The sequence below is a fragment of the Mytilus galloprovincialis genome, chromosome 12, assembly GCF_965363235.1.
Source record: "Mytilus galloprovincialis chromosome 12, xbMytGall1.hap1.1, whole genome shotgun sequence".
NCBI classification, from domain to species: Eukaryota; Metazoa; Mollusca; class Bivalvia; order Mytilida; family Mytilidae; genus Mytilus; species Mytilus galloprovincialis.
This window is the reverse complement of record NC_134849.1, coordinates 68,745,528-68,766,844: the sequence shown is the minus strand read 5'-3', so window position 1 is coordinate 68,766,844 and position 21,317 is coordinate 68,745,528. Positions and strand designations below refer to the sequence as shown.

Here is a 21,317-nt window from a genome sequence, read left to right as displayed (position 1 = left end):
TAGTGTAAAGATGTCATGAACTGTTTAAGAAAAACATTCCTCTGCGCAATGCCAAAATCTAGGTATCGACAGATTGTAGTACTGTGAAAGTACAACTACATGCATACTATTTATTTGATTTAGTAAGGTTTTTATTTACTGATACCAAAATCAATATTTATACCAATATAAACAATATTCAAAGATTTAATTACAGTGTTGAATAGGTAACCTTTTAAAGATAAAACCTGGATCGTATTTTAATTTCCGGGCTCAGTTAACAACTTCACCATAGAATTTAGAATGTGCTGTTTTGTTTGAAATAAGTTCAGATCTGAGATGTATATGATAAGTGTCTTTTTACCCCTACGAGCTATTAACTCTTTGATCTGTTTTGGGATTTGTCTCATTGTTTCATATCCCACTTCTCCAAATCCTTGCAGTCACTTATTTTACATGAACAGCCTGTTTTAATATAGAGACCTGCCGTGCACTTGTTAAAAATTATATTCTATTTTTTTTAATTCAGCAAAAAGAACAGTGTGAAGAAAAATGTCAAGGTAAGTTTTCATCATCACTTTTAATTTAATATGCTTCTAACAGCCACTATGTTCCGGCTGAATTTTTCAACTTGTTATATCATTCCGATGGAACTTTCCAACTAGTTGTTTTATTCCGAGTGCAGTCGAAAAGTTCCAGAAAAAAGTAGCTAGTTGTAAAGTCCCGGAACAATGTAACTAGTTGAATAATTCTGGCGGAACAAAGCAACTAGTTACATTGTTCCAAATATATCATATTTTGTCCTTTTTGTAGGAAGAATAAGTATCAGTATATATAAGAGCAAATCATTAATTTTCACAAATACCCAACGCACTGAAAGGGGTTTCTTTGGGGACAAATATGAAAAAAGGGGCATGGAACTTTATTTTTGGGCAAATAATAAATGTATTAAATTTTGATGTACTGAGGGGGAAGAACAAACTCCTCAAGCAAAATTTAAGTTTTATGTCATAGCTCACATAAAACGGAATAAGTTGCCAAAACAAAAAGCGAACACAACTTATCAATTGGCAGAGAATATCAAATCATTGTTACAATCTAAGGTTTTAACAAATTTACACATTTAGTGACTTTCCAAATTCAAAGTTAAAAAATGGTCCATTAAGTGTTTTTTTCTAATTTCAATTTCACTGTCAGAGAAAAACTCCAATAAAAAAGACAATGGCAAAACAAATAAAGACGAAGAAATGAAAAACAACAAAAACCGAATATTACATATAGAACCAGACTAAGCAACAGGAACACAACCAAAAAGGGGGAGGGGGGAATCAGGAGATGTATTTTTCAACTTCTATACTAAGCAATGACCCTACTTTTTTTCACAGTCTACATAAAGGTAAAAAAAAGATTAAAACTTGCAAACCTAAATCTTAAGGGAATTTAAAAACAAACACACATTGCCAGAAGCTTCTTTATAGTAAACCATAAGATAGCACCCTCTGCAAATTACAATTCAACAAAAATCACCTATCTTTAAATCATTCAGTGAGATGACATCGCAGAACTTAATTTCCTATAATGATATTGCTAGGTTTTTCATATTGTTTAGAATGCCCAAAGTCAGAAACTTTAATCCAGCAATTGTCGCTTGTTGCTGTCTGCCAAACATTAATTCAGTTTTTCTTTCAAATCTGGTGCTACTGAAAAAACTATTTTCATTGTTAAAGACCTCGCAGTAACATGTAGTTGTTAACATCCTTTCCTATGATCTTTGATCAATTGATTGTTATTTACTAAACGTCCAGTGGCAGCTATTGGATGGAGACAGAAGTTCTGCCTTGCACAGGAACCTGCAAAGAGTTTGTAACATGCTAAGAGTGTTGCAGTTTCCTGCCATGAGACATCAGCTTGTTTGTCTCATTTTTACTGGATGTGACTGTTAATGTATGCATCGAGAACAGTCATGCCCTACTTTGACATGGTTTTAATGCTGGTCAGTAGATCACCAAGAGATGGACATTGGATGGCTTATGTCTTTGTGATAGATAGTTTTTGCATTGGCAATCATACCACATATCCTTTCATTCATTTAAAAAGGTATTTTCATGCCTGCCTTTGTTTCTAGTTTCATAAGTTTATTTGGTTTCTAAATTCTTTAGTCCTTTTGTTCTTATCGTATGATAATCGAATTTTTATTTAAAGTAGTTAAGTTCACATATTTATTCAAAGCGAACTTCTAAAATTTATGCCAGACATAGTTATAAAATATTAGTTAGTATGATGTCCAAATTCCTTTTTTTTAATGTTTATTTTATGTTTTCTTGGAAAATAACTTATATGTAGGATTTCAACATGAATCTTATGATATATTGCCGCAGGCTTTATCTGGTGATGCCTTACTGTTCAACACTTTTTGCCTTTCCATAGACTTTAACTTCCTGTTTGACAAAATGTATATCTTCAGAATGTGTAGATGGGTCATGAGTTACGATTCAGACATAAATTGTTGACCTTTGTATCTATATTTACGTAATTGTACTCTATCGAGTAAGTGTATTTCTTACAGTTAATTTGTGTAATTAGGGATAATATATAATTCCTTAAACTTTCATGGGTTATGTATATTCACAAGTATGATAAGGTATTATATATCATCTCTGAAACTTTCATGGGTTATGTATAATCACAAGTATGATAAGGTATTATATATCATCTCTGAAACTTTCATGGGTTGTGTATAATCACAAGTATGACGAGGGATTATATATCATCTCTGAAACTTTCATGGGTTATGTATAATCACAAGTATGACGAGGGATTATATATCATCTCTGAAACTTTCATGGGTTGTGTATAATCAAAGTATGACGAGGGATTATATATCATCTCTGAAACTTTCATGGGTTATGTATAATCACAAGTATGTCGAGGGATTATTTATCATCTCTGAAACTTTCATGGGTTATGTATAATCACAAGTATGACGAGGGATTATATATCATCTCTGAAACTTTCATGGGTTGTGTATAATCACAAGTATTAGGAGGGATTATATATCATCTCTGAAACTTTCATGGGTTATGTATAATCACAAGTGAGACGAGGGATTATATATTATCTCTGAAACTTTCATGGGTTATGTATAATCACAAGTATGACGAGGGATTATATATCATCTCTGAAACTTTCATGGGTTTGTGTATAATCACAAGTATGACAAGGGATTATATATCATCTCTGAAACTCTCATGGGTTATGTATAATCACAAGTATGTCGAGGGATTATTTATCATCTCTGAAACTTTCATGGGTTATGTATAATCACAAGTATGACGAGGGATTATATATCATCTCTGAAACTTTCATGGGTTATGTATAATCACAAGTGAGACGAGGGATTATATATTATCTCTGAAACTTTCATGGGTTATGTATAATCACAAGTAAGACGAGGGATTATATATTATCTCTGAAACTTTCATGGGTTGTGTATAATCACAAGTATGACGAGGGATTATATATCATCTCTGAAACTTTCATGGGTTTGTGTATAATCACAAGTATGACAAGGGATTATATATCATCTCTGAAACTCTCATGGGTTATGTATAATCACAAGTGAGACGAGGGATTATATATTATCTCTGAAACTTTCATGGGTTATGTATAATCACAAGTGAGACGAGGGATTATATATTATCTCTGAAACTTTCATGGGTTGTGTATAATCACAAGTATGACGAGGGATTATATATCATCTCTGAAACTTTCATGGGTTTGTGTATAATCACAAGTATGACGAGGGATTATATATCATCTCTGAAACTTTCATGGGTTGTGTATAATCACAAGTATTAGGAGGGATTATATATCATCTCTGAAACTTTCATGGGTTATGTATAATCACAAGTGAGACGAGGGATTATATATTATCTCTGAAACTTTCATGGGTTATGTATAATCACAAGTATGACGAGGGATTATATATCATCTCTGAAACTTTCATGGGTTTGTGTATAATCACAAGTATGACAAGGGATTATATATCATCTCTGAAACTCTCATGGGTTATGTATAATCACAAGTATGTCGAGGGATTATTTATCATCTCTGAAACTTTCATGGGTTATGTATAATCACAAGTATGACGAGGGATTATATATCATCTCTGAAACTTTCATGGGTTATGTATAATCACAAGTGAGACGAGGGATTATATATTATCTCTGAAACTTTCATGGGTTATGTATAATCACAAGTAAGACGAGGGATTATATATTATCTCTGAAACTTTCATGGGTTGTGTATAATCACAAGTATGACGAGGGATTATATATCATCTCTGAAACTTTCATGGGTTTGTGTATAATCACAAGTATGACAAGGGATTATATATCATCTCTGAAACTCTCATGGGTTATGTATAATCACAAGTGAGACGAGGGATTATATATTATCTCTGAAACTTTCATGGGTTATGTATAATCACAAGTGAGACGAGGGATTATATATTATCTCTGAAACTTTCATGGGTTGTGTATAATCACAAGTATGACGAGGGATTATATATCATCTCTGAAACTTTCATGGGTTTGTGTATAATCACAAGTATGACAAGGTATTATATATCATCTCTGAAACTCTCATGGGTTATGTATAATCACAAGTATGTCGAGGGATTATATATCATCTCTGAAACTTTCATGGGTTATGTATAATCACAAGTATGACGAAGGATTATATATCATCTCTGAAACTTTCAAGGGTTATGTATAATCACAAGTATGTCCAGGGATTATTTATCATCTCTGAAACTTTCATGGGTTATGTATAATCACAAGTATGACGAGGGATTATATATCATCTCTGAACCTTTCATGGGTTGTGTATAATCACAAGTATGAGATGGGATTATATATCATCTCTGAAACTTTCATGGGTTATGTATAATCACAAGTATGACGAGGGATTATATGTCATCTCTGAAACTTTCATGGGTTATGTATAATCACAAGTATGATGAGGGATTATATATCATCTCTGAAACTTGCATGGGTGTGTGTATAATTACAAGTATGACAAGGGATAATACATCATCTCGGAAACTTTCATGGGTTATGTATAATCACAAGTATGTCGAGGGATTATATATCATCTCTGAAACTTTATGGGTTGTGTATAATCACAAGTATGATACGGTATTATATATCATCTCTGAAACTGTCATGGGTTGTGTATAATCACAAGTATGTCGAGGGATTATATATATATCATCTCTGAAACTTTCATGGGTTTGTGTATAATCACAATTATGACAAGGGATTATATATCATCTCTGAAACTTTCATGGGTTATGTATAATCAAAAGCATGTCGAGGGATTATTAATCATCTCTGAAACTTTCATGGGTTGTATATAATCACAAGTATGATAAGGTATTATATATCATCTCTGAAACTTTCAAGGGTTATGTATAATCACAAGTATGTCGGGGGATTATATATCATCTCTGAAACTTTCATGGGTTATGTATAATCACAAGTATGACGAGGGATTATATATCATCTCTGAAACTTTCAAGGGTTATGTATAATCACAAGTATGTCGGGGGATTATATATCATCTCTGAAACTTTCATGGGTTATGTATAATCACAATTATGTTGAGGGATTATATATCATCTCTGAAACTTTCATGGGTTATGTATAATCACAAGTATGACGAGGTATTATATATCATCTCTGAAACTTTCAAGGGTTATGTATAATCACAAGTATGTCGGGGGATTATATATCATCTCTGAAACTTTCATGGGTTATGTATAATCATAAGTATGATAAGGTATTATATATCATCTCTGAAACTTTCAAGGGTTATGTATAATCACAAGTATGATAAGGTATTATATATCATCTCTGAAACTTTCAAGGGTTATGTATAATCACAAGTATGTCGGGGGATTATATATCATCTCTGAAACTTTCAAGGGTAATGTATAATCACAAGTATGTCGGGGGATTATATATCATCTCTGAAACTTTCATGGGTTATGTATAATCACAATTATGTTGAGGGATTATATATCATCTCTGAAACTTTCATGGGTTGTGTATAATCACAAGTATGACGAGGGATTATATATCATCTCTGAAACTTTCATGGGTTATGTATAATCACAAGTATGTTGAGGGATTATATATCATCTCTGAAACTTTCATGGGTTATGTATAATCACAAGTATGAGGAGGGATTATTTATCATCCCTGAAACTTTCATGGGTTGTGTATAATCACAAATATGATAAGGTATTATATATCATCTCTGAAACTTTCATGGGTTATGTATAATCACAAGTATGAGGAGGGATTATATATCATCTCCGAAACTTCCATGGGTTGTGTATAATCACAAGTATGTCGAGGGATTATATATCATCTCTGAAACTTTCATGGGTTATGTATAATCACAAGTATGATAAGGTATTATATATCATCTCTGAAACTTTCAAGGGTTATGTATAATCACAAATATGATAAGGTATTATATATCATCTCTGAAACTTTCATGGGTTATGTATAATCACAAGTATGAGGAGGGATTATATATCATCTCTGAAACTTTCATGGGTTGTGTATAATCACAAGTATTAGGAGGGATTATATATCATCTCTGAAACTTTCATGGGTTATGTATAATCACAAGTGAGACGAGGGATTATATATTATCTCTGAAACTTTCATGGGTTATGTATAATCACAAATATGACGAGGGATTATATATCATCTCTGAAACTTTCATGGGTTATGTATAATCACAAGTGAGACGAGGGATTATATATTATCTCTGAAACTTTCATGGGTTATGTATAATCACAAGTAAGACGAGGGATTATATATTATCTCTGAAACTTTCATGGGTTGTGTATAATCACAAGTATGACAAGGGATTATATATCATCTCTGAAACTCTCATGGGTTATGTATAATCACAAGTGAGACGAGGGATTATATATTATCTCTGAAACTTTCATGGGTTATGTATAATCACAAGTGAGACGAGGGATTATATATTATCTCTGAAACTTTCATGGGTTGTGTATAATCACAAGTATGACGAGGGATTATATATCATCTCTGAAACTTTCATGGGTTTGTGTATAATCACAAGTATGACAAGGTATTATATATCATCTCTGAAACTCTCATGGGTTATGTATAATCACAAGTATGTCGAGGGATTATATATCATCTCTGAAACTTTCATGGGTTATGTATAATCACAAGTATGACGAAGGATTATATATCATCTCTGAAACTTTCAAGGGTTATGTATAATCACAAGTATGTCCAGGGATTATTTATCATCTCTGAAACTTTCATGGGTTATGTATAATCACAAGTATGACGAGGGATTATATATCATCTCTGAACCTTTCATGGGTTGTGTATAATCACAAGTATGAGATGGGATTATATATCATCTCTGAAACTTTCATGGGTTATGTATAATCACAAGTATGACGAGGGATTATATGTCATCTCTGAAACTTTCATGGGTTATGTATAATCACAAGTATGATGAGGGATTATATATCATCTCTGAAACTTGCATGGGTGTGTGTATAATTACAAGTATGACAAGGGATAATACATCATCTCGGAAACTTTCATGGGTTATGTATAATCACAAGTATGTCGAGGGATTATATATCATCTCTGAAACTTTATGGGTTGTGTATAATCACAAGTATGATACGGTATTATATATCATCTCTGAAACTGTCATGGGTTGTGTATAATCACAAGTATGTCGAGGGATTATATATATATCATCTCTGAAACTTTCATGGGTTTGTGTATAATCACAATTATGACAAGGGATTATATATCATCTCTGAAACTTTCATGGGTTATGTATAATCAAAAGCATGTCGAGGGATTATTAATCATCTCTGAAACTTTCATGGGTTGTATATAATCACAAGTATGATAAGGTATTATATATCATCTCTGAAACTTTCAAGGGTTATGTATAATCACAAGTATGTCGGGGGATTATATATCATCTCTGAAACTTTCATGGGTTATGTATAATCACAAGTATGACGAGGGATTATATATCATCTCTGAAACTTTCAAGGGTTATGTATAATCACAAGTATGTCGGGGGATTATATATCATCTCTGAAACTTTCATGGGTTATGTATAATCACAATTATGTTGAGGGATTATATATCATCTCTGAAACTTTCATGGGTTATGTATAATCACAAGTATGACGAGGTATTATATATCATCTCTGAAACTTTCAAGGGTTATGTATAATCACAAGTATGTCGGGGGATTATATATCATCTCTGAAACTTTCATGGGTTATGTATAATCATAAGTATGATAAGGTATTATATATCATCTCTGAAACTTTCAAGGGTTATGTATAATCACAAGTATGATAAGGTATTATATATCATCTCTGAAACTTTCAAGGGTTATGTATAATCACAAGTATGTCGGGGGATTATATATCATCTCTGAAACTTTCAAGGGTAATGTATAATCACAAGTATGTCGGGGGATTATATATCATCTCTGAAACTTTCATGGGTTATGTATAATCACAATTATGTTGAGGGATTATATATCATCTCTGAAACTTTCATGGGTTGTGTATAATCACAAGTATGACGAGGGATTATATATCATCTCTGAAACTTTCATGGGTTATGTATAATCACAAGTATGTTGAGGGATTATATATCATCTCTGAAACTTTCATGGGTTATGTATAATCACAAGTATGAGGAGGGATTATTTATCATCCCTGAAACTTTCATGGGTTGTGTATAATCACAAATATGATAAGGTATTATATATCATCTCTGAAACTTTCATGGGTTATGTATAATCACAAGTATGAGGAGGGATTATATATCATCTCCGAAACTTCCATGGGTTGTGTATAATCACAAGTATGTCGAGGGATTATATATCATCTCTGAAACTTTCATGGGTTATGTATAATCACAAGTATGATAAGGTATTATATATCATCTCTGAAACTTTCAAGGGTTATGTATAATCACAAATATGATAAGGTATTATATATCATCTCTGAAACTTTCATGGGTTATGTATAATCACAAGTATGAGGAGGGATTATATATCATCTCCGAAACTTCCATGGGTTGTGTATAATCACAAGTATGTCGAGGGATTATATATCATCTCTGAAACTTTCATGGGTTATGTATAATCACAAGTATGATAAGGTATTATATATCATCTCTGAAACTTTCAAGGGTTATGTATAATCACAAGTATGTTGAGGGATTATATATCATCTCTGAAACTTTCATGGGTTATGTATAATCACAAGTATGAGGAGGGATTATTTATCATCCCTGAAACTTTCATGGGTTGTGTATAATCACAAATATGATAAGGTATTATATATCATCTCTGAAACTTTCATGGGTTATGTATAATCACAAGTATGTCGAGGGATTATATATCATCTCTGAAACTTTCATGGGCTATGTATAATCACAAGTATGACGAGGGATTATATATCATCTCTGAAGCTTTCATGGGTTATGTATAATCACAAGTATGTTGAGGGATTATTTATCATCTCTGAAACTTTCATGGGTTATGTATAATCACAAGTATGATAAGGTATTATATATCATCTCTGAAACTTTCATGGGTTATGTATAATCACAAGTATGATAAGGTATTATATATCATCTCTGAAACTTTCATGGGTTATGTATATTCACAAGTATGATGAGGGATTATATATCATCTCTGAAACTTTCATGGGTTGTGTATAATCACAAGTATGTCGAGGGATTATATATCATCTCTGAAACTTTCATGGGTTATGTATAATCACAAGTATGACGAGGGATTATATATCATCTCTGAAACTTTCAAGGGTTATGTATAATTCCTGGTAATATTGAGGGATTATATATCAATGCTAAACTTTTCAGGATCCATACATTGTCACTAGAAAAAATATCATGGATTATACATATTAATTGGAATTTAGAGACAGTTTTGTTTATATGAAAAATATTTTAAGTTATATGATTTATTCTAAGACTTCATATAGAACATGCATTAAATAATTGTTCAGTGCTCTTAACAGTCAGACATTTTTCATTTGGTAAGATGTACCTGTCAGTTAGGTAGGTTTCATTTGATTTTTACCTTATTTTCAATGTTCATAGGTCAATGTTAAGTGTTTATTTTTTTTTCTGTTTTTCAACTACATTTTGTACTGTAAGAAACTATATTTTATTTATGGAATGGTCAAATAGTGTATATCTCAGTCTGTCAATTAGCATCTGTCCCTGACCTTAATTGCATGGTTCAAATGATAATTTTTCATGGTTTGATCTTCATCTTTGCCTTATATGATGAAAATTATAATGAAAAAGGGAAATTTTAAATAACAAAAATTATCAGCAAAGCAAGATTCTCAAACAAGTAATTTTTTTTCTGATAAAGTTAGTAGACTGTATCTCTTCATAGGAGTGATTGTCTTTACATTAGGATTTTTGTTATCCTCTTTTGAGTTTTACAAAAGTTAAAGAAATAACTAAACAAACAAACTGATCAGCAATACAAGATGAACAAAAAATATTTTTGTCAAGAATTCTACTCGTCTACATTGTTGGAGATAGTCTATTAAGGGAATTATAGTACTGTAGTTGGAGAGTTGAAACCGTCAACTGGTTCATTTGATGGTCGCAAATTTCGACTCTACTGTCCAAGTATAACCAGTTTTTTTTTGCGACCGTTAATTCGTCAATTGACAGTGTCAACTTTTTAACTATATGGCAATTTAAAGAATTAAATTTAGAGTTTATACATATTTTGATAAATTCCTAAGGTCTGTATTTTCCCAGGTTTTCATGTTTATTTCATGTTAAGGTCAGCTTGTCAGTTTGTTTTAATTAAGAGATTAAGGGATAGGTATGAGATCATAGATAGGAAACAGCATGATGACAGTATGGGTGTTATCAGAGAAACATCTGTATATAATTTTGATAGGATGGTCAGTTGTTGTTTGAGCATTGCACCGTTAGCAGTCATATTTTTACTTGTTGAAAATTAATTCAGCTCACCCACCGTTCCCCAGCTACACCTTAAATTAATGTTAATTATTTTTCATTATTTTTTTTTTAAAGGGGCTACTCATAACAATTTGTGATTTTTTTGTTTGTTTTTAATTTTTGATTTTTGTTTGTATTGCCAACTTAATTTCAGTGAAATTATTTTCCCCCAATTCATTAATACATCTTGTAAATAATTAAGGCTTTGTTTTAATTAAGGGTGATAATTAAGTTAGTTTTTGTACCTGTTGGGATCTACCGCAGGAATTCTCATTTTTCAAAAATTTTACCTGTCTGGGTTCTACCAGTCAGGTACTAATTGTACCTGTTGGGATCTACCGCAGCAATTGTCATTGTTCAAAATTTATACCTGTCTGGGTTCTACCAGTCAGGTACTAATAGTACCTGTTGGGGTCTACCGCAGGAATTCTCATTGTTCAAAATTTATACCTGTCTGGGTTCTACCAGTCAGGTACTAATAGTACCTGTTGGGATCTACCGCAGGAATTCTCATTATACCCCACGCAACGAAGTTGCGGAGGGTATAATGTTTTTGACCCGTCCGTCCGTCCGTCCGTCAGTCCGTCAGTCCTGTTTCTTGTCATCGCAACTCCTCTCAAACCACACAACAGAATTTCACGAAACCTTTTCAGATAATAAGGACATACTATGTAGTTGTGCATATCGACGGGAAATTGCGATACAATTTTTTTTCTAGGAGTTACGCCCCTTTAAACTTATTTACTTTAATGTATTACTGCAACAGTTTGTCATCGCAACTCCTCTCAAATCACACAACAGAATTTCACGAAACCTTTTCAGATAATAAGGACATACTATGTAGTTGTGCATATCGACGGGAAATTGCGATTCAATTTTTTCTAGGAGTTACGCCCCTTTGAACTTATTTACTTTAATGTATTACTGCAACAGTTTGTCATCGCAACTCCTCTCAAACCACACAACAGAATTTCACGAAACCTTTTCAGATAATAAGGACATACTATGTAGTTGTGCATATCGACGGGAAATTGCGATTCAATTTTTTTTCTAGGAGTTATGCCCCTTTGAACTTATTTACTTTAATGTACTACTGTAACAGTTTGTCATCGCAACTCCTCTCAAACCACACAACAGAATTTCATGAAACTTTGTAGATAAAAAGGACATACTATGTAGATGTGCATATCAACAGGAAATTACGGTTCAATTTTTTTCTAGGAGTTATGCCCCTTTGAACTTATTTGCTTCAATGTACTTCTGCAACAGTTTGTCATCTCAACTCCTCTGAAAACACACAACAGAATTTCATGAAATTTTGTAGATAATAAGGACATACTATTCTCTTGAACTGAATTTTAATGTGCGTATTGTTATGCGTTTACTTTACTACATTGGTTAGAGGTATAGGGGGAGGGTTGAGATCTCACAAACATGTTTAACCCCGCCGCATTTTTGCGCCTGTCCCAAGTCAGGAGCCTCTGGCCTTTGTTAGTCTTGTATTATTTTAATTTTAGTTTCTTGTGTACAATTTGGAAATTAGTATGGCGTTCATTATCACTGGACTAGTATATATTTGTTTAGGGGCCAGCTGAAGGACGCCTCCGGGTGCGGGAATTTCTCGCTACATTGAAGACCTGTTGGTGACCCTCTGCTGTTGTTTTTTATTTGGGCGGGTTGTTGTCTCTTTGACACATTCCCCATTTCCATTCTCAATTTTATGTATATTGACAGGAAATTATTATTCAATATTTTTTCTTATACTTATTTAATTTCTCCAATGACAATGTGGGGACGTGGGGTATGTGAGCGTGCTCACTAAGGTTCTTTAATTGTTCAAAATTTATACCTGTCTGGGTTCTACCAGTCAGGTTCTAAAAGTACCTGTTGGTATCTACCGCAGGAATCCTCATTTTCAAAATTCATACTTGTCTTGGCTCTACCACTCAGGTTCTAAAAGTACCTGTTGGGAACTACCGCAGGTATTCTCATTTTTCAAATTTATACCTGTCTGGGCTCTACCAGTCAGGTTCTAAAATACATTTTTCACCTGTTCTTAAAATTGCATCATTTAGGTAATTTATTTTTATAAATTTAAAATTATGTTGAGTAGGTAGTGTTTTTAGCTCACCTGGCCGAAAGGCCAAGTGAGCTTTTCTCATCACTTGGTGTCCGGCGTCCGTCGTCGTCCGTCGTCGACCTGCGTTAACTTTTACAAAAATCTTCTCCTCTGAAACTCCTGGCCACAATCATCATTGGGGTATCTAGTTTAAAAAATGTGTCCGGTGACCCGGCCAACCAACCAAGATGGCCGCCATGGCTAAAAATACAACATAGGTGTAAAATGCAGTTTTTGGCTTATAACTGAAAAACCAAAGCATTTAGAGTCAAGATGTATCTGCCCTGAAATTTTCAGATGAATCGGACATTTCGTTGTTAGGTTGCTGCCCCTGAAATGGTAATTTTAAGGAAATTTTGCTGTTTTTGGTTATTATCTTGAATATTATTATAGATAGAGATAAACTGTAAACAGCAATAATGTTCAGCAAAGTAAGATCTACAAATAAGTCAACATGACCAAAATGGTCAGTTGACCACTTTAGGAGTTATTGCCCTTTAAAGTCAATTTTTAACCATTTTTCGTAAATCTTAGTAATCTTTTAGAAAAATCTTCTCCTCTGAAACTACTGGGCAAAATTTAACCAAACTTGGCCATAATAATCATTGGGGTATTTAGTTAAAAAAAGTGTCTGATGTCCCGCCCAACCAACCAAGATGGCCACCATGGCTAAAAATAGAATATAGGGGTAAAATGCAGTTTTGGGCTTATAACTGAAAAACCAAAGCATTTAGAGCAAATCTGACATGGAGTAAAATTGTTCATCAGGTTAAGATCTATCTGCCCAGAAATTTTCAGATGAATCGGACTTTCCGTTGGTGGGTTGCTGCCCCTGAAATGATAATTTTAAGGAAATTTTGCTGTTTTTGGTTATTATCTTGAATATTATTATAGATAGAGATAAACTGTAACAACAATAATGTTCAGCAAAGTAAGATCTACAAATAGGTCAACATGACCAAAATGGTCAGTTGACCACTTTAGGAGTTATTGCCCTTTATAGTCAATTTTTAACCATTTTTCGTAAATCTTAGTTATCTTTTAGAAAAATCTTCTCCTCTGAAACTACTGGGCCAAATTTAACTAATCTCAGCCATAATCATCATTGGGGTATTTAGTTAAAAAATTGTCTCGGGTAACTCGGCCAACAGACCAAGATGGCCACCATGGCTAAAAATAGAACATGGGGGTAAAATACAGTTTTTGGCTTATAACTCAAAAACCAAAGCATTAAGAGCAAATCTGACAGGAAGTAATATTGTTGATCAGGTCACAATCTTCAGATGAATCGGATAATCGGTTGTTAGGTTGCTGCCCCTGAATTGGCAATTTTGAGGAAATTTTGCTGTTTTTTTGTTATTATCTTGAATATTATTATAGATAGAGATAAACTGTAAACAGCAATAATGTACAGCAAAGTAAGAACTAAAAATAAGTCAGTATGACCAAAATAGTCAATTGACCCTCTAAAGAGTTATTGCCCTTCATAGTCAATTTTTAACAATTTTCTTAAAATTTGAAGATTTGCAATAACATTTTCCACAGAAAGTACTGTTATAGATAGAGATAATTGTAAGCAGCAAGAATGTTTAGTAAAGTAAGATCTACAAACACATCACCATCACCAAAACACAATTTTGTCATGAATCCATCTGTGTCCATTGTTTAATATTCACATAGACCAAGGTGAGCGACACAGGCTCTTTAGAGCCTCTAGTTTGATTTGGTTATTTTGATTATAGTATTATTGTAAGTTTTAATGAGTAGCCCCTAGAAAGCCAAATGATACTTTTATTATCATTTTCATATGTATTCAATGTAAGAGTTTTAATTGTTAGTGAATATGATACTAGTATACTGTGTATACAATTGTGTCTTAGTTTATTAGTTTGTTAATAAATTAGAATAGTTTATTATAAAGTTTTGCGTATGATATCAAAATATCCATTATGGCAGAATGAGTGTTCCATTCAAGTAGAACATTTCCCTTTCTACTCTTAGTATCTATATTAGTATAGCTGATTGTGGTATGATACATGAGACTTGTTTTTTGTCTATAAGGAGACATCTACTGTTCAATGTGGTATGGTATATGAGACTAGTTATTGTCTATTGGACACTTCTACTGTTTCACTGTGGTATGGTGTATGAGACTTGTATTAGGTTTTATTAGGAGACATCTACTGTTTCTATGTGATATGGTATATGAGACTTGTTGGTGTTATAAGGCAATCTACTGTTCTGATAGTAATAGGTATAAATTGATGTTATTCCCTAATAATGCATAAAGACCTAAGTGAGCGACGGTCACTATAGAGCCTCTAGTTTTTCAGGTAATTGTATAACAAATCAATAATTAATCTGTATTCCCCAAAACAGCTATTTAGACTTCAAATTAAACTTAAAGTGCATGGTTCATGCATCTACTACAACTTCAAATAAAACATTAGAAAAAAGTCAAAATTTATATTATAAACTTCATAGGTTTTCTGTATTTAAGTAAGTTGCATATGCGTAGGCCAATCCACAATGCTGGGTGTATCAGTTCAGCTTAGTGAATTGTTTTGAAATCATCCGTGTTAGTATTAGCATATCTTATTTTAAATGAGAAGATTTGGCTCTCACATTAATCTTCACTCACAGTTCATGATTGACTTTCAATGTTTTGCTTAGCTTACATTATATTTAGTTATTAAAGGAACCAGGATTATAATTTAGTACACAAGACGTGCGTTTCGTCTACATAAGACTCATCAGTGACGCTCAGATCAAAATAGTTGTAAAGCCAAAGAAGTACAAAGTTGAAGAGCATTGAGGGTCCAAAATTCCAAAAAGTTGTGCCAAATACGGCTAAGGTAAGTATTCCTGGGAAAAGAAAATTCTTAGTTTTGCGAAAAAAATTAAGTTTTGTGACCAGACATTTATATAATTGACCATGTAATTGATTTTCATGTCAACACCGAAGTGCCGACTACTGGGCTGGTGATACCCTCTGGGACGAAACGTCCACCAGCAGTGGCATCGACCTAGTGGTATAAATAGTTACCAAAGGATTATAATTTATTATCCCCGGCTTAGTATATATCTTAGTATATATCTAGGATTTTGATTGGTTAACGCACGTCGTTACAAAACCCATAGCCCCTGGGTGTTGCTAACCCATATCCCCGGACGTTGCTAACCATTATCCCGGGGAACTTCACGCAAGTCTTCCTTAGTTCCATGATTGCTCCTTGTGAAATATTGAGTTCTGTAGATTATCCATGATGTTTGTAATGAAATATTTAATTCATTAACGATTTTGTCCTATTATGCCGATCATTTACACTCATTTCATTAAATTCATCATTTGACTGCCACATTTTCAAGGAATGGGACTACTGACCTAGCTATGCAAATTAACCATGTTGACGCCACACCATCTATGGTGTAACGCTCACAACATTGAGCGCCAAATTTGACTCAATCCAGTTTCTCTGTCTCCGTATTAAAAAACGTCTTAATTATGTTTGACTACCTGTAGGGTTCTACCAAAGGTAGTACCCTACACCCCGTAGAAAATATGTAAAATTTCCAAATTTCAATAAAACTTTTTTAGATAATGAAAAAAACGTTGTTTTCGCGTTACACTTTGTACCCGAATTTTAAAAAACTCGCCCGATTCGGACTAAGACTGGGGATAAATTCCTTATCTACGTTCATATCCGTAGATATGGATATTTTAACACCCTTCAGTACCCTGTACACCCTTCAGATATGAACGTAGATAACTTATAGTACGCCAGATGCGCGTTTCGTCTACATAAGACTCATTAAAGTATTGCAATTTTTATACCACATTTGCATAATACTATAAATCTTGCATACAGACGTGTCACATATCTCTGTATCAGCTGTTTATACAAAAATAATCATTTGCATATATAAAGAAAAGATTAACAAGATAAAACTGTGATATATATTTGTTTCAGGTCTAAGTGATGATGCGCTAAGTCAGATACCAAGTGATAACGAATTGTTGCGCTTGTCAATTCACTGTGCATCAAGCAAAATGCACAGCTTCGTAACATATCTGGGAATGTTACAGAAATGGGAGGATATAACCTACAACTATCCAGATAATATAGAGGTTTCCAAGTTTTTAGTATTATCAAAATGGAAAGAACAGAATGTAAAGGGATGTTTTAAAGTCTTAGCAGAAGCTCTGAACCAAATGGAAATATCATCACATTTGTTATGTCAAGTAAGAATATAACACCAGTTTGTAAATGAATTTTATTAAACACAATTAAAATTTATGTGTTTGCATATCTGATATAATTTTAGAAGCCAAATTGGTGCAAAATGATAATTAGACCTTAGATTTATATTTATTTTTTGGCTTTTGGCATATCACCAGTAAACTCAAAGTTAGGTTTTTGTGGATATAAAGTTATCTATTTTCATCTTCTCAAAGACACAAGTAATGTTTCTGTCACTGTAAATACAACAACCATACTTTTAATGTTTTTATGTTCGTTAGATCACCATGATCACTGTTACCAACCTGTGTTAATAGTTATAAAAGGTACACACAGGATTATAATTTAATACGCCAGACGTGCGTTTCGTCTTCATAACGCTCAGATAAAAATAGTTATAAAGCTAAACAAGCACAAAGTTACCAAATTTTTTTTTAAAGACAGAAGAAATGTTGCTATTACTGTATTACAGCAACCATACTTTTCATGTACATAAGTTATTTCTTTCAACCCTAATTACATTTTAACAATGAATTCATACATTTAGTTTCAACAGCACTGAACTGATTGTGTTAAATATCTCAATGGCCTATATATATATATATCTCTATTGGGAAAATGACTATACCAAGTAAAATAACAGCTTTTGTTTAAAAAAAAATGTTAAAATCTAATAATAAGGATACTCGGACAAAAAGTCTGGTCACTGAAGGAGACATAAAATGTAAAAGTCAGTTGTGTCCCATAATGATGGGAATATTTGTTGTGATTATTATTTATTTTTTCTGATCAGATATTATCAATAGTTCTATAAAATAGATTGATTGATTTAATGATTGGTGTTTAATGCCACTGTTGAGAACTATTGGCCACACACTCCCTTGTTGACTACATTTCTACTTTTTCCTAATCATTTAGTGTGGAACATTTTGTCAAGGTCTGAGACATATTATTTTCAATATACTTTGACAACATTTTTATGCAACGCCTTGTCTTTTTTCAGGTTCGAAGAGTCAGAAAATCAGAAACAGGTAAGTGATACAGTATTTTAACTATTCAGACCACACAGCCACTAAATCCCCTCTTAAAAACACTATCACCAAAGATACAATCTTAAATTATATATCAAAGAAACACAGAATAGAGTCAAATGGATATTTTGAAAATCCAAACAACAATCTACATAACTTTTTTTCATTCGAAAATCACTGATGTGTCTTTTGTAGACAAAATGTGGGACTGGCACAAATACAAAATGTTATTCCTAATATATATGCTGTGTCATTACTACACAGAAAACACTAAAGACTGAACAACATGAGGTTACCCACTAAGAAGAGGGGATCAAAATTGCTTAAGAAGTATAAGACTGAACAACGTGAGGACCCTTCAAGAAAAGGGGGATCTGAATTGCGTAAGAAGTGTTAAACTGTAAAACGTGGGCACCCACAAAGAAAAGGGTGGGTCTTAATCGCATAAGAAGTGTAAGACTGAACAACGCGAGCAACCACGAAGAAGAGAGTGGATCTAAATCGCGTAAAGTGTAAAGCTGAGCACTCACCACAAAGTAGGGGGTCGTCTAAATCACATAAAAAGTATAAGATAAATAAACTCATCATATATAACAGGATTAAAATTTCATATTTACGCCAGACGCGCGTTTTGTCTACAAAAGACTCATCAGTGACGCTCGAAAAAACAAGGTTAAAAAGGACAAATAAAGTACGAAGTTGAAGAGTTTTTAGGACCAAAATTCCTAAAAGTTTTGCCAAATACAGATTAGGTAATCTATTCCTGAGGTAGAAAAGCCTTTGTATTTCAAAAATTCTAAATTTTGTTAACAGTAAATTTATAATTATTAACATATCAATGATATCTTAAGTAAGGACTGAACAATATGAGCACCCACCAAGTAGAAGCTAGGAGGTCTCAATCGCTTAAGAAGTGTAAGCAAATTATGATTCACAACAGTCACCGATTGTTTGTTCTTATTTGTTTATATTGTTAGCAAGTACTGTCCGTTTATTTAACAAACTGTTCGATAATTGCTAACTTACATACAAAGAAAAAGGAAATCACTTAAAAATAGAATTAGCAACCAACACCCTATTCCTAAAAAAATAGATGCCCAAAGACATCACATTGTTCATATAGCTAGTCTTAGTTATTTCAAGGCATACACGTGTTAACATATGCCCAGACCTTAACATGCTTAATATCCCTATTATAGTAATAACTTTATTTCAGATATTCCTAATGAATATTTGTGTGGTATTCCTTTAGTAATAACTTAATTTTAGATATCCCTGCTAATTAATTTGGGGTTTATTTCTTTAGTAATAACATTTTTTCAGATATAACTGCTGATTTATGTTTTCTTTTATTCTTTCAGTAATTACTTTTATATAAGATATCCCTGCTGACGGCATGTCATCATCTTAAATGTTTTAAGAGTTATTTTGATTTATTGTGATCATTACTGTATTTCAGATATTCCTGCCGATTACTTGGATTTTATTCCAACAGATGAGATTCTAGATAAGTTAGCTCCACAAATTGGTCAGGTATTCTTCCAACTAGGTGTTGAATTTGGATTATCAGTTTCCATCTTGGAAAATATAAAGAACAAGAATCCGAGAGACTTGGCAGCTCAGAATAGGGAAGTATTATTTGCATGGAGAGAAGATAGATCAGTAAAACCTACAATAAGGGTTCTTATACAGGCTTTAGTAAATATTGGGAAAGGAGCAAGGTGTTTGAAGGAAGTACTAGAAAATGTTGATCCAAGCACACTCAAAGCCTCTGAAGTAATGGAAAATATTGATCCAAGCACACTCAAAGCCTCAGAAGTAATGGAAAATATTGATCCAAGCCCACTCAAAGCCTCAGAAGTAATGGAAAATGTTGATCCAAGCACACTCAAAGCCTCAGAAGTAATGGAAAATATTGATCCAAGCACACTCAAAGCCTCAGAAGTAATGGAAAATATTGATCCAAGCACACTCAAAGCCTCAGAAGTAATGGAAAATGTTGATCCAAGCACACTCAAAGCCTCAGAAGTAATGGAAAGTATTGATCCAAGCACACTCAAAGCCTCAGAAGTAATGGAAAATATTGATCCAAGCACACTCAAAGCCTCAGAAGTAATGGTACACAAGAGTACAGGTGCAATTCCGAAGTTGCTTGCAGTAAAGCATTTTTCTGCAACAACAAAATCTGACAAACAGACACCACGTCAGCGAAACTTAAAAAGGCCATCTCGGATACCTGTGGCAGTAATGGAAAATATTGATCCAAGCACACTCAAAGCCTCAGAAGTAATGGAAAATATTGATCCAAGCACACTCAAAGCCTTAGAAGTAATGGTACACAAGAGTACAGGTGCAATTCCGAAGTTGATTACAGTAAAGCATTTTTCTGCAACAACAAAATCTGACAAACAGACACCACGTCAGCGAAACTTAAAAAGGCCATCTCGGATACCTGTGGCAGTAAAGCAGGTGGCATTAACTGCACAGAGAAAGCCCAGACCAACTGATCCGCCGCCGAAAGGAAAGAGAAGTGACAAATCTTAACTCTATCAAGCTTTATTGAACCAATGAATATAAATGACACCATGTTTTTAAAATTATTTATTGTGTCCAACTTTTTCTAGTTTAAAAAATATTCATGACTGAAAGCAAATAAAATACATAAATACTTCAAATTTCAAATCCATTATTTTTATCACAGATATTTAAAGCAAGGACATGTAATATGATAAACTATCCACAAAAGACAAAAAAAAAACATTTACACAAATAGATATACAAATTAAGGCTCTTTCTTACTCAATGTGCCTTATATACTGAACGG

General features: G+C 33.1%; 1 protein-coding gene across 1 annotated transcript in view; it reads left to right on the top strand.

Moving 5' to 3' along the window:
• The window catches only part of LOC143055150 (uncharacterized), a 360,248-nt gene extending 339,211 nt beyond the window's left edge, over positions 1-21,037 (top strand). Inside the window, exons 19-22 of the mRNA XM_076228292.1 lie at positions 509-539; positions 17,193-17,464; positions 18,466-18,493; positions 19,953-21,037. Of these exons, the coding sequence (XP_076084407.1) occupies positions 509-539; positions 17,193-17,464; positions 18,466-18,493; positions 19,953-21,037 (1,416 nt within the window). The remainder of the gene's footprint in view (positions 1-508; positions 540-17,192; positions 17,465-18,465; positions 18,494-19,952) is intronic.
• Positions 21,038-21,317: the final 280 nt, after the last annotated feature.